Source organism: Trachypithecus francoisi, unplaced genomic scaffold (assembly GCF_009764315.1).
Source record: "Trachypithecus francoisi isolate TF-2019V2 unplaced genomic scaffold, Tfra_2.0 Lachesis_group6, whole genome shotgun sequence".
NCBI lineage: Eukaryota > Metazoa > Chordata > Mammalia > Primates > Cercopithecidae > Trachypithecus > Trachypithecus francoisi.
The window spans coordinates 84,764,405-84,779,769 of NW_022681471.1; the positions used below are offsets into that span (position 1 = coordinate 84,764,405).

General features: G+C 40.8%; 1 protein-coding gene across 1 annotated transcript in view; it reads right to left on the reverse strand.

Annotated features, from left to right (window-relative positions):
* Positions 1-9,594, reverse strand: part of WNK3 (WNK lysine deficient protein kinase 3) — a 139,335-nt gene extending 129,741 nt beyond the window's left edge. Inside the window, 1 exon segment of the mRNA XM_033201210.1 lies at positions 8,944-9,594. Within this exon segment, the coding sequence (XP_033057101.1) occupies positions 8,944-9,480 (537 nt within the window). The 5' untranslated portion in view covers positions 9,481-9,594.
* Positions 9,595-15,365: the final 5,771 nt, after the last annotated feature.

Here is a 15,365-nt window from a genome sequence, read left to right on the forward strand (position 1 = left end):
AGAGAGTGGGAAATCACACTGAATCAGACTATTTGGCATGTGCCTATAATGTAATGAAGTACTTTCTTATACGGCTAAAAGGGAATCCAGAAACATTTCCAAGAGGGTCATAAAAATATTTTGGGAGCAAAATTAAGTGTCCCAGCGCGAATACTGTAAACAACTATATTCAGAAACAGAAATTCTAGCATCTATTTTTTTAATTACTTTTTCCTTTATTGGAAATTCACTGTTTTCATATCTAATTCTAATTTCACAATCAAATGTAATAGGGCTGATGTCTCAAAATATAGTTTTCCCCAAAGTATACTTAGATGATGAATGAAAATAAAATAGAAATAAGTTCTTCCACAATTTTGATAGATGCTTCAGATGTGGAAGTATGGATTTTTAAGCTGTTACTTCCACCGCATTGCTTTAAGTATATTCATTACTATAATGAAAGTATATTAGAATGCTCACTCAACATGTCAACCTGCTATACTCTATTGTGCCATTTTTTTCCTTTTGGTATTTCTTTTCAGTGTCATGTTTGGTTTGGTTCACAGACTATAGCTCAAGTTGTTAGATATCTAAGTGCTATTCAAAGTACACAATCACCTATCTGACCACAGAGTGAGGCTTATTACAAGCACACTCAAATACATTTTAGAAAAAGTCAACAAAACATATTTCAGATATCTATGATGTTTCTATATTTAGAAAAAAGTTCCACTGGCTGGGCGTTGTGGCTCACGCCTGTAATCCCAGCACTTTGGAAGGCCGAGATGGGTGGATCACCTGAAGTCAGAAGTTCAAGACTAGCCTGGCCAACATGGTGAAACCCAGTCTTTACTAAAAACACAAAAATCAGCTGGACGTGGTAGCACATGCCTGTAATCCTAGCTACTCAGGAGGTTGAGGCAGGAGAATCACTTGAACCCGGGAGGCGGAGGTTGCAGTGAGCCAAGATCATGCCATTGCACTCCAGCCTGGGCAACACAGCGAGACTCCCTCTCAAAAAAAAAAGGAAATAGTTCCATTATATGAAGAAAACAAATGATAAATGTACTGGTGTAAGTATTTTCCAATCATCATAGAGCAAAAACTGGTTGTATTTCCATGTGTAAAAGCTAAGTGATGTTAATTTTCAAACTGTTAGTGGAGGAAGAAACTATACAAACTCCTGTGATTGATTCTTTCTGAGAGTTGCTAAACTGGTCTTTCAGTAACATGTGACCAAGTATTTCAACATCATAAACTAAAATATAGTCTTCTAAATAGCACTTATGACTGATAGCCCTCACTCACAGTAATTTACTAATTTACCAAGTAATTACCAAGTAATTCACCAAAGTTTTTACAAAGAACAATAGGTCAAAGTCTTTCCATTAATTTTTGTTTGTTTGATTTTTTATTTTTATTTTTGAGATGGAGTCTCGCTCTGTCGCCCAGGCTAGAGTGCAGTGGCGCAATCTCGGCTCACTGCAAACTCCACCTCCTGGGTTCACGCCATTCTCCTGCCTCAGCCTCCCGAGCAGGTGGGGCTACAGGCGCCCACCACTACACCCAGCTAGTTTTTGTATTTTTAGTAGAGATGGGATTTCACCGTGTTAGCCAGGATGGTCTTGATCTCCTGACCTCGTGATCCGCCTGCCTCGGCCTCCCAAAGTGCTGGTATTACAGGCGTGAGCCACCGTGCCAGGCCCCATTAATGTATTTTTTAAATCAAGTTATGGGGGCCAGGTACAGTGGCTCATGCCTGTAATCCTGGTGTTTTTGGAGGCCAGGTAGGAGGATCACTTGAATCCAGGAGTTCAAGACTAGCCTGAGCAACATAGCAAAACGCCATCTCTACAAAAATTAAAGACTGGGTGCAGTGGCTCATGCCTGTAATTCCAGCACTTTGGGAGGCCAAGGCAGGAGAATCACTTGAGCCCAGCAGTTTGAGACCAGCCCGAGCAACATAGTGAGACCCTGCCTCTAAAAAAATAATAATAAAATTAAAATGAAAGAAATTATAGCTGGGTGCAGTGGCTCACACCCATAATCCCGTACTTTGGGAGGCTGAGGCAGGCAGATCACTTGAGGTCAGGAGTTTTAGACCAGCCTGGCCAACATGGTGAAACCCTGTCTCTACTAAAAATACAAAACTTAGGCCGGGCACAGTGGCTTATGCCTGTAATCCCAGCACTTTGGGAGGCCGAGGCAGGCAGATCACGAGCTCAGGAGATTGAGAACATCCTGGCTAACACAGTGAAACCCTGTCTCTACTAAAAATACAAAAAATTAACTAGGTGTGGTGGCAGGCGCCTATAGTCCCAGCTACTGGGGAGGCTGAGGCACGATAATCACTTGAACCCAGGAGGCAGAGGTTGCAGTGAGCCAAGATCGCACCACTGCACTCCAGCCTGATGACAGAGCAAGACTCCGTCTCCCAAAAAAATTAGCTGGGCGTGGTGGTGTGCACCTGTAATCCCAGCTACTCGGGAGGCTGTGACAGGAGAATTGCTTGAACCCAGGAGGTGGAGGTTGCAGTGAGCCGAGACCACGCCACTAGGAAATCTGATGGGGGAAGATTGCTAGAGCCTAGGAGTTTGAGGTTGCAGTGAGCTACGACATGCCATTGCATCCCAGCCTGGGCAACAGAGCAAGACCTTATCTCTTAAAAAAATCATGGTATAGAAACCATAAAATATGAAAAACTTGAAGTGCAGGTGTTTATAGCCAAATCCTAAATCTGAGAGTTTGTTTTCAACATCCTCAAAGTCAAATATCAGCAGTAAAATTTATCACTCCCAGTTCTTTGCAGCACCATAAGGTCAATGTATTCTAAACAAATGGAGTGGGGCTGTTAAGAATTATTACACAATTTGCCTTTGCTTTGTTGGTGATAAAAAAGACAGAATTAGGTTGGGCATGGTGGCTCATGTCTATAATCTCAGCACTCTGAGAGGCAGAGACAGGAGGACCTCTAGAAGCCAGGAGTTCGAGACCAGCCTGGACAACATAATGAGACTGTCTCTACAAAAAGCAAACAAACAATTATTTCACAAGACTCAAATATCCACAATGGGGAAGAAGGGAATGCCATCAAGAGAAAAAGGTATTAAAACCTATTGTTGCGCTATAAATTTCAAATCAAACATGCAAAAATAAAACTTTAAAAAAAGAAAAGTCCCAGGTACAGTGGCTTGTGCCTGTAGTCCCAGCTACTTGGTTGGCCAAGGCAGGAGGATTACTTGAGCCCAGGACTTGAAGACCAACCTGGGAGACAGAGTGAGACTCTGTCTCTAAAAATAAAAAGGCCAGGTGGTGGTGGTTCACACCTGCAATCCCAGCACTTTGGGAGGCCGAGATGGGCGGATCACTTGAGGCCAGCCTAGGCAACATGGCAAAACTCCGTCTCTACAAAAAATACAAAAATTAGCCAGGCATGGTGACACATATCTGTGGTCCCAGCTACTAGGGAGGCTGAGGTGGGAGAATCAATTAAGCCCACAAGGTCAAGGCTACAGTAAGCTGTGATCATACCACTGCACTCCAGTCTGGGTGACAGAGTGAGAACCTGTCTCAAAAAATAAAAAAGAAAAAAAAAGAAAAGAATTACCTAACATTAGGGGAGAAAATTAAGCAAGAGGTAGTGTCAATGCTATAGTTTACACATTTTAATAATGTGAATAAATAGAACATATATCAAATTGATAAGACAAAAGTATGGACATATCAATTATATATACATATTATACATACAATCTCACACACACATATAAAAAAAGAATGAAAAAGAATCTAGAATAATTTAGGCATTTAAACTGCTCACTGGGGTCTTTTTCTACAGAATTGTTCAATTATATAATAAATAGACTATAGAAGAAGAATGAGAAATTGTACATTACAAACTGCATTGTACTCAGGAAGTAATTCAAAGATGATGCCCCTTATTCTCCTGGGATTATAAATAAACTAGTTTTTCTTAATTTCAAACATGCAGGCTGGGCACGGTGGCTCATGCCTGTAATCCCATCACTTTGGGAGGCTAAGGCATCTCTACAAAATATTTCAAAAATAAAAAAAAAAAAAATAGCTGGGGGTGGTGGCCTATGCCTGTAGTCCTGGCTATTCGGGAGGATCCTTTGAGCCCAGGCATTCGAGGTTACAGTGAGCTATGATCATGCCACTGTACTCTAGCCTGGACAACAGAGCAAGACTTTGTCTTTAAAAAAAAAAATGCAGAAGATGAAGTAATATCCAAAAACTGATTAAATAAGTCCACTAATTTTGACATTCCTTTTATAACAGAAAATTACAATTGTTGTTCTCTGTGTAAATTAAAATGTACTTTATATATTTATTACATTTCCTCCATGTTAGAGATTCTCAAATCTGGCTATGTATCCAATCACCTGGGGAACTTTTTTTTTTTTTTTTTTTTTTTGAGGCGGAGTCTCACTCTGTCGCCCGGACTGGAGTGCAGTGGCCAGATCTCAGCTCACTGCAAGCTCCGCCTCCCGGTTTACGCCATTCTCCTGCCTCAGCCTCCCGAGTAGCTGGGACTACAGGCGCCTGCCACCTCGCCCGGCTAGTTTTTGTATTTTTAGTAGAGACGGGGTTTCACCATGTTAGCCAGGATGGTCTCGATCTCCTGACCTCGTGATCCGCCCGTCTCGGCCTCCCAAAGTGCTGGGATTACAGGCTTGAGCCACCGCGCCCGGCCGTGGGGAACTTTTTTTTTGAGACAGGGTCTCATTCTATCACCCAGGGTGGAGTGCAGTGGGGCACAATCACGACTCACTGCAGCCTCAAACTCTGGTGCTCAAGTGACTCTCCTGCCTCAACCTTCTGAGTAGCTAGGACTATAGGTGAGCACCACCATGCCGGCACCTTGGGAACTTTTAAACAGTAAGTTCCTGGAGCCCATCTCTTAAAGATTCCAATTGGAGAAGTCTGGACTGGAAGCCAGAAATCAGAATACATATATATAATATAAAGTTAATGTTAGTGTATTAAAGGAATGCCTACTGTAATTCAGCTAGCTGTTGGGTTTGGTCCCATATTTCAAGTGCTTTCCAAACTCTACTTAACTGTGCATACAATTACTTGGAGGTGTTACTAAAAGTCAGATTCTGATTCAGAAGGTCTGGAATGAGGCCTGGGAATATGCAGTTCTGACAAGTCCCCAGGTGATGTCCATGCTGCTGGTCCAGGGACCACACTTTGAGTAGTAAGATCTTATGATTTTTAAACCTTTCCACAGGTGAATGATAGAAGTCAGTATCCTACAGCCAGGTGCGGTGGCTCATGCCTGTAATCCTAGCACTTTGGAAGGCCAAGGCAGGCAGGTCACCTGAGGTCAGGAGTTCAAGACCAGCCTGGCCAGTATGTTAAAACCTGCCTCTACTAAAAATACAAAAATTAGCCAGGCATGGTGGTGCATGCCTGTAATCTCAGCTACTTGGGAGGCTGAGGCAAGAGAATCACTTGAACGCAGGAGGCTGGAACCCAGGAGGTTGCAGTGAGCCGAAATTACACCACAGCACTCAAGCCTGGGCAACAGAGCGAGACTCTGTCTCAAAAAAAAGAAAAAAGGAAGTCAGTATTCTAGGCAGTTTCTCCCACTGAAATATTTTCAAGTTTTACCTAAACATCCTTTAACATAACTAGAGTACACAGCTTGCAGAATGATTCACTTATCTTTACTATGTAACCTACTACCAAGTGAATGGAAATTATTTCCCTCATTTACAGATGGTATCACGAAAAGTTGAATGCTACTGATGTCAGAACGCAGAGATAAAGTTAAAATGTACATAACTTTCAGTATTATACACAAGGATGTTCATCATAGCCATGGTTATAATAGTAAAATAGTAGAGAGAAAAACCTCGGCAGGCTACAGTGGCTCATGCCTATAATCCCAGCACTTTGAGAAGCCAAAGCAGAAGGAGCACTTGAGCCCAGGAGTGTGAGACCAGCTTGGGCAAAATAGTAAGACCTCATTTCTACAAAAAATAAAAACACAGCCAGGTGTGGTAGCTCACGCCTGTAATCCCAGCACTTTGGGAGGCCGAGGCGGGCAGATCACAAGGTCAGGAGTTCGAGACCAGCCTGGCCAATATGGTGAAACCCCCAACTCTACTAAAAATACAAAAATTAGTCAGGCATGGTGGCGTGCACCTGTAGTCCCAGCTACTAGGGAGGCTGAGGCAGAATAATCGCTTGAACCTGGCAGGCAGAAGTTGCAGTGAGCCGAGATTGTGCCACTGCACTCTAGCCTGGGCAACAGAGCAAGACTCCGTCTAAAACAAACAAACACACAAACAAAAAACACTATTAGCTGAGTGTGGTGGCACACATCTGTAGTTCCAGCTACTAGTGAGGCTGAGGTGGGAGGATTGCTTGAGCCCAGGAGGTTAAGGCTTCAGTGAGCCAAGACAACGTCACTGCATTCCAGCCTAGATGACAGCGTGAGATGAGATTACATCTCCCCCTAAAAAAAAGGCCCTACATATCCAACAATAGGGAACTGCTTAAATAACCTAGAATAACCTTATAATGAAATACTAAGCATCTATTTTTAAAAAATTATGTAGGCCAGGCAAAGTGGCTCACACCTGTAATCCCAGCACTGTGGGAGGCCAAGGCAGGCAGATGGCTTGACCCCAGGAGTTTGAGACCAACTGGGGCAACATGGCAAAACCCCAGCTCTACTAAAAATACAAAAACAAAATTAGCCAGGAGTGGTGGCACACACCTGTAGTCCCAGCTACTCGAGAGGCTGAGGTGGGAGAATTGCTTCAGCCTGGGAGGCAGAGGTTACAATGAGCCGAGATCATGCCACTGCACTCCAGCCTGGGCAATAGAGTGAGACCCTGTCTCAAAAAATAAAATAAAAAATTAAAAATTGGGGGGTGGGAGGAGGGAGAGTATCAGGAAGAACAGCTAATGGATGCTGGGCTAGAAACCTAGGTGATGGGATGATTTATGCAGCAAACCACCATGGCACACGTTTACCTATGTAACAAACTGGTACATTCTGCACATATACCTCTGAACTTAAAATAAAATTTGGAAATCAAAAAATAAAATTTAAAAAGAAAAAAATTATGCAAATATATACTAACAAAATAAATAAATAAATATACACTTACAGATAATGAAAAGACATTCAAGATAAGTGAAAATAAGATTATAAAATTTTATAGAAAGATATGTGTGCATATATATATATATATATACCAGAAAGATGTATATACTAAAACGTTTAAAACATTGTACTCAAAGTACTGGAATTTTAGATGATTCTGATGCTTGCTTGCCTGCATTATCTAATATTTACTACAATGTATACCATATAAAATTCTTAAAGGGTAAAAAGCAGGTGAGAAGAAAAAACCAAGCAAACTCCACACATGAACATACGTTTCAAGACCCACTGGAATGGATCTGACTGATAAGTAACTTGCTTTCCAAATAGTGTTCAAGGGACTCCCTAAATTAGAAGCACTTAGAAAGTTTTTAAAACTTGCAGTCTTGCACCCCAATCCAGATTTATTGAATCAGAATTTGTACCAATGGGCCCTAGAGTTTGCATATGAAGCAAATACTGACTCTTATAAACAGTAAAGTTTGGAAATCACAGCATTAAACAAAAAGCTTCCTAGAAATGCAGAAACCTGGACTAAATTCCAACCTATCTGAACAGTAACCTACGGCAAATTCAGAATGAGTGAAATAATGGTGTTTCCATACATATACACCTACACTCACAGAGACCACTGGAATTTAATCAACAGAAACCTGTTCTTAGCAACTGGCTTTATTCCATCTTAATCTTAAGCATCCCATGTGATCAATAACCATTTCCCATGGGCTGACAGAGGTCACAAAGGTTTTCCTTATATTTGACCCACATCTGTCTAAAACTTCTTATTATAACCCCTTCTATGATGTTCTGTCCCTATTTAGTTCTTCATTAATTAAAAGTACTACATGAACATTTATTATGGAACCAAATATGTAGGCAATTCAATCATTCTCCTGTTACTTTCATTTCTCCTTTCTAAACACATTCTAGTTGAATAACTTCAATAGATTCTGGTGATTATTTCTTCCAGTGATACTCTCTGAGGTAAACTCAGAGGCTTCATGAGCTTCTATCAGTGAAGGTCCTCAAAGAATCAAGTAAAACCTTTCCTGTTGTGAAAAATACCCCATGAACCCCTAAGATTTTGATGAAAGAAAAAGAGAAAAGGTATATGCCACACTGAATGTATTTCCCTATCAAGTACTTAGTATAACAATCAACTCATAAGTCATATATTTATGAAAAATTTTCAAAAGGAGACAGTAAGAGTTTGGGGACTTTCCTAAAGCTAACAAATTAAAACAATTTTTCCAAAAGAAAGTCATGATAGGCTGGGAGCCATGACTTACGCCTGTAATCCCAACACTTCGGGAGGCCAAGGCAGGAGGATCACCTGAGGTCAGGAGTTCAAGACCAGCCTGCTCAACATGGTGAAACCCTGTCTCTACTAAAAAACCAAAAAATCAGTGGGGCATAGTGGCATGCGCCTGTAAACCCAGCTATTTGGGAGGCTGAGGCGGCGGAGGTTGCAGTGAGCCGAGATTGCGCCACTGCACTCCAGCCTGGGTGACAGATCAAGATTCGGCCTCAAAAAAAAAAAAAAAAAAAAGAAAGAAAGAAAGAAAGAAAGAAAAGAAAAAAGAAAGAAAGCCATGATAGATTTTTTTCTTCCCCTTTAAAACAGAAAAGAAAACAACAGGAGAAAAAAAAAGTTTGGAGTGAGCTCCTAATAGCACATAGGAAAGGACCACAATTTCTAAGATGTGGAGGACAAGCCCTTCATTTTATTTTAATCCATGATACATTTTAATCATGGATCACACAGAAGGCCAGGCCAGCTAAAACTTGTATTATAACCAAGAAGATTATATACCTACCTGCAGCTCACACCAAGCAACCTCAACCCATGTTTCAGTGTCCAGTCCTTTATATACTGTTTTAAATGCTCCTCTTCCTAGTTCTATGTCAAATTTCAGGAATCTGCCACTAGGAGAAGTAGCTACAGCCTTCATTTCTGCTTCTTCTTCCATTTCCTTTTCATTTTTCTCCTTGAAACAATCTTTTGAGATTTCCGAGGTTGACTTTGAACACTGTTCATATTTAACTTCTTGTCCACCTCTCAGCACATTTGAAGGAAGTTTATCTACTCTTGGAATATTCGTTACAGCCTTAATTCTCTCATCTTTGGGGGATGATTCGGCAACTTTGTCATCTTCCGTCATTTCAACACTCTTTCGGAAAAATCTCTTCCTTTCTACAGTTTCCCCAGAAGCAGAGAAGGTGCTGTTTTTCTCCTTTAGTCTAGCTTCTACTGTCAAAGTTGCAGCAACCTGGGGAACTCTGTTTTCAAATGAAATTCCATCAGGTTTCTCAGAATCTTCTGTGCTGGCTGGATCCCCTGAATCAGTGGCCATTGTAATTAAAGTTGGCACTAAAATTTTTCCTGTTTCTACTCTTCAGTCCAGTTACATCTCAGGTATCAGAATTATCAGAATGGACTTCCTTTTGCGTGGTCATGTATTTCCATAGCAACCTGAAGGAGGGGAAAGGATATTTTAAAATCACCCTACAAAGGAAATCATTAAGTAGAAAACAAATCACCTGATTTTTTAATCCCTTTTTCCTTAATAAGAAGTTTATTCTTTTTTCTGTCCAATCTTAGGAACCAGAAGACTCTAGGGACTGTGTCTTATCTTGTTTACCATTAGTCTTCAGTGCCTAGCAGACTACTTAGTATATAGCTCAATCTGTCTTCATATTGCATGAATATTGGTTAGAAACCTAGTTTTCAGCTCCATCTGTCAATCCATCAAACTCAAAACGAGTACCTAAACCCTGAGTTCACTTAGCCACAATGTGACAAACACAATAAGTAAAACAACCACATGGTTTCTAGGTGGTTTTTGTCTAAAATTCTGGAATTCATCAATAGTAGTTTCTTTTACTGTACTAAAATATACATATTGTCAAATTTACCATTTTAACCATTTTAAAGTATATAATTCAGTGGTGTTAAGTACATTCACAGTGTTCTGTAATCATCACTACTATCCATGCCCAGAGCTTTTTAATCATCCCAAATTGAAACTCTGTACCCGTTAAACAATGATTCCCTATTAGCCCTCACTCACCCCTGGTAACTTCTATTCTACTTTCTGTCTCTATGAATTTGCTTATTCTAGGTAATTCATATAAATGGAATCAGACAACATTTGTCCTTTTGTGTCTGGCTTATTTCACTTAGTATAATATTTTCAAAGTCCACAGATGTTGTAGCGTGTATCAGAATTTCATTCCTTTTTAAGGCTGAATAATATTCCATCATATGTTATAGACCACATTTTGTTCATCCCATTCATCTGCCAACGGATTGGATTGTTTCACCTTTTGACTATTGTGAATGTTGCTGCTATAAACATCCAACAGTAATTTGAAATAATGCAAATACTTATAAGCTTGTCTTCAGATTTTAACAGAAACCATTGTCAAATATTAATATACTATCCTAAAACAATAGCAAGAAAGACTCAAAACCATGTATTCTTTTAAGCTAGCAATTCTGCTTACAGGAACTTGCCTTAGAAAATAGTCAAGAATCTGTGCAAATATTTAACTATAAAGATGTTCATTCTAGCACTTATGGAAAAAACTAAACATAAGCCTAATTGGTGTTTAATTAAGTATCTCAAAATGAGGTAAGCCACAGCATTAAAAATAACACTGTAGGCTGGGCGCAGTGGCTCACACCTGTAATCCCAGCACTTTGGGAGGCCGAGGCAGGCGGATCACTTGAGGTCAGGAGTTTGAGACCAAACCAGCCTGGTTTAGTGAAACCCTGACCCTACTAAAAATACAAAAAAAATTAGCAGGGTGTGGTGGCAGGCGCCTGTAATCCCAGCTACTCGAGAGACTGAAGCAGGAGAATCACTCGAACCCAGAAGGCTGAGGTTGCGCCACTGCACTCCAGCCTGGGCGAGAGACTCTGTCTCAAAAAACAAAACAACAACAATAAAACACTGTAGTCTTCAGTGAGATAAAAGATGTTCCCTATATATTATATGGTTAAATGTAAAAAGGAATACATACAAGCTTACAGAGGTAACTCTGAAATTATGGATTTTTCTTTCTGCTTTTTTGTATTTTCTAAAACTTTGCACAATAAACATGTGAAAATATGTGGGGAAAAGTTTTTCAAGTGAGTGGTCAAACCACCAATAAGAAAATGCTTCCCTTCTCACCACAATCACGCACTGCAAAGTTAAGCCTGGATACTTCTTATTATGTTAGGCACCTTGAAGGGCACAGTTTGTCACAAAGATTTATTAAGAATTATGTCAAACCAAAAATGCACAGAAATATCAAATTTGAAAAACTGAAGGAAAAAAACCCTGAACTAAAATAAACAAAATAAAAATAAAAATAAACAAAATAGAGACAAATACTCCAAGTTGTTCTACACATTCAACTCACTTCATCAAAATTCCAGCTGGTTTCTTTGCGGAAAACATCAAGCTAATCCTAAAATGCATATAGAATTTCAAGGGACCCATAATAATAAAAGTTTATACAATCTTGAAAAAGAACAAATTTGGAGGATCCATACTTTTTGATTCAAAAACCTACTACAAAGGTACAGTATTAAGACAGTATGGTCCTGGCATAAGAATATATGTATAGATAAATGGAATAAAAATTGAGTTCAGAAATAAAGCCATATTATTTATGGTTAATTGATTTTCACCAAGAATGGCGGGGGGCAGTGGCTCATGCCTGCAATCCTAGCACTTTGGGAGGCCAAGGTGGGTGGATTGCCTGAGCTCAGGAGTTCGAGACCATCCTGGGCAACATGGTGAGACCCCCGTCTCTATAAAACACAAAACATTAGCCAGGTGTGGTGGCAGGTGCCTGTAGACCCAGCTACTCGGGAGGCTGAGGCAGGAGAATCACTTGAACCTGGGCGGTGAAGGCTGTGAATCACTTAAACCTGAGAGGTAGAGGTTGCAATGAGCCGAGATCTCACCACTGCACTCCAGCCTGGGTGACAGAGTGAGACTCTGTCTCACCCTGGCCCCACCCTCCCCACCCCCAAAAAAACCCACAAGGTTGCCAAGAAAATTCAATGGGAAAGAATAGTTTTTCCAACAAATGGTGCTGGGACAACTACATATCCACATGCAAAAGAATGAAGTCAGATCCTTAGTAAGTTTTTCTGGAAAAAAAAAAAAAAAGGCTGAGTTGAGTCTCAAAGAAAGATAATTAGCTGTTGTTTCCTGGCTTTTTAATGATTGCCATTGGAGAAATAGAACACTTTTACACTGTTGGTGGGACTATAAACTAGTTCAACCATTGTGGAAAACAGTGTGGCGATTCCTCAAGGATCTAGAACTAGAAATACCATTTGACCCAGCCATCCCATTACTGGGGATATACCCAAAGGATTATAAACCATGCTGCTATAAAGACACATGCACACGTATGTTTACTGCGGCACTATTCACAATAGCAAAGACTTGGAATCAACCCAAATGTCTATCAGTGACAGACTGGATTAAGAAAATGTGGCACATATACACCATGGAATACTACGCAGCCATAAAAAAGGATGAATTCGTGTCCTTTGTAGGGACATGGATGCAGCTGGAAACAGTCATTCTCAGCAAACTATCGCAAGAACAGAAAACCAAACACTGCATGTTCTCACTCATAGGTGGGAATTGAACAATGAGATCACTTGGACACAGGAAGGGGAACATCACACATTGTGGCCTATTGTGGGGAGGGGAGATGGAGGAGGGATAGCATTAGGAGATATACCTAATGTAAAAGATGAGCTAATGGGTGCAGCACACCAACATGCACATGTATACATATGTAACAAACCTGCACGTTGTGCACATGTACCCTAGAACTTAAAGTATAATAATAATAATAAAAAAAGAAAGATAATTAGCTGATCCAGGCAGAGGGAAAATCACAAGCAAATGCATTAAACAGTATGGAGTAAGTGTATGAGTGGTATCATGAGCAGTTGTTTACATGCATATCAGAAGAAGCAGGCAGATGAGCGCAGAGAGTCAGATAGACACCAAGGACTTCTATGCCATACAATGTAAAACAAGAAGACCCATTAAAAAGCTACTGCAACAATCCAGAAGAGATGATGAGGTTTGAATGAAAATAGTGGCTGGAGAGATAGGTTCCAGACACATTAAGGAACTACTAAATGCAAGAAAATCTACTGTCTGAATGAATATGGCTGTGAGGGAAAAGACAGAATCTTATGGTAACTCACAAACATTTGCCAGCCAGATGACATTACTAGGACATATCTATGTCAATACCAAAGCTAAGAACTGAACTCATGAAGGTCTCCATGAGGTTACATTGTCAAATCAATATACTTTCAAAGTCACTTAATAAGACTAGTGTTGCATGCAAGTAAAAAAAGATAACTAGTTTAACTCTTTATCATGAAATAATTTTTGACTTGGGGGAAAAAAAAACCTACAACAGCATAAAAAGAATCCAGTATTCACCGACGTTCCCCAAATGTTAAACATTTTAGGTGAGATTTTAAACCTCAAGAGCAAAACTCCACAAGTAAGACAAAAAGACATCTAAGCAAGGAGCCAAAAATAGTTAAGTCAGAGAATTTAAGTTGGAAAGCCTTCAAAATTTTTTACTACAGAACCTATTTTTAAAAAATAAAATATTTGGCTGGGTGCAGTGGCTCATGCCTGTAATCTCAGCACTTTGGGAGGCCGAGTCAGATGGATCATGAAGTCAGGAGTTCCAAGACCAGCCTGGCCAAGATGGTGAAACCTCATCTCTACTAAAAATACAAAAATTAGCCGAGTGTGGTGGCGGGAGCCTGTAATCCCAGCTACTCAGAGGCTGAGGCAGGGAACTGCTTGAACCCGGGAGGCGGAGGATGCAGTGAGCCAAGATCATGCCACTGCACTCTAGCCTGGGCGACAGAGCAAGACTCATCTCAAATAAATAAATAAATTAAATATTTGAGGCCAGGTGCAGTGGATTACGCCTGCAATCCCAGGTACTCAGGAGGCTGAGGCACAAGAATTGCTTGAACCCAGGAGGCAGAGGTTGTAGTGAGCCGAGATCACACCACTGTACTCCAGACTGGATGACAGAGTGAGACCTTGTCTCAAAAATAAATAAAATAAAATAAAATAAAATACAATCTTTCGCCAGACACAGTAGTTCATGCATATAATCCCAGGAATTTGGGAGGCCAAGGAGGGAGGATCGCTTGAGCCCAGGATTTTGAGATCAGCCTGGGCAACATGGCAAGACCCCATCTCTACAAAAAAAATTACAAAATTAGCTGGGTATGTTGGCATGTGCCTGTAGTCCAAACACCAGGAGGTTGAGGCAGGAGGATCCCTTGAGCCCAGGAGGACAAGATTGTAGTGAGACTGACAGAGCCACTGCACTCTAGCCTGGGTGACAGAGACCTTGTCTCAAAAACAAAAACAAAAACAAAACAAAACTTTGCCTTCAGGTCCATGATGTTGGGAAATTTTTTTTTTAATTTAAAAACGGGCTGGGCTGGGCATGGTGGCTCACACCTATAATCCCAGCATTTTGGGAGGCCAGGGCAGGCCGATTACCTGAGGTCAGGAGTTCCAGACCAGCCTGGCCAACATGGCGAAACCCCATCTCTAGTGAAAAATACAAAAATTAGCCAGGTGTGGTTGCTCATGCCTGTAATCCCAACTACTTGGGAAGCTGAAGCTCAAGAATTGCTTGAACCCAGAATGCAGAGGTTGCAGTGAGCCAAAATTACGTCACCGCATTCCAGCCTGGGCGACAGAGCAAGAACCCATCTCAAAAAAAAAAAAAAAAAACTTAGCCAGGCATGGTGGCATGCACCTGTAGTCTTAGCTACTGGGGAGGCTGAGGTGGGAGGATCACCTGAGCCTGGGAGGTTGAGGCTGCAGTGAGCCACTATGGTCCAACCTGGGTGACAGAGTGAGACCCTGTCTCAAAAAATTTAATTAATTAAAATAAAAAACAAAATAAAACCTTATTCAGACCCCTAATATAATAGAGGAGTGGCAAGTACTGGTGCTCTGGTATAATAATTCTAACACCTGGCTTCCCAAAGTATAGGATAAGAAGCAAGTAAGAGCTGGATGCTGTGGCTCACACTTGTAAACCCAGCACTTTGGGAGGTCAAGGTGGGTGGATCACCTGAGGTCAGGAGTTTGAGACCAGCCTGGCCAACATGGTGAAACCCCATTTATATTAAAAATACAGAAATTAGCCAGGTGTGGTG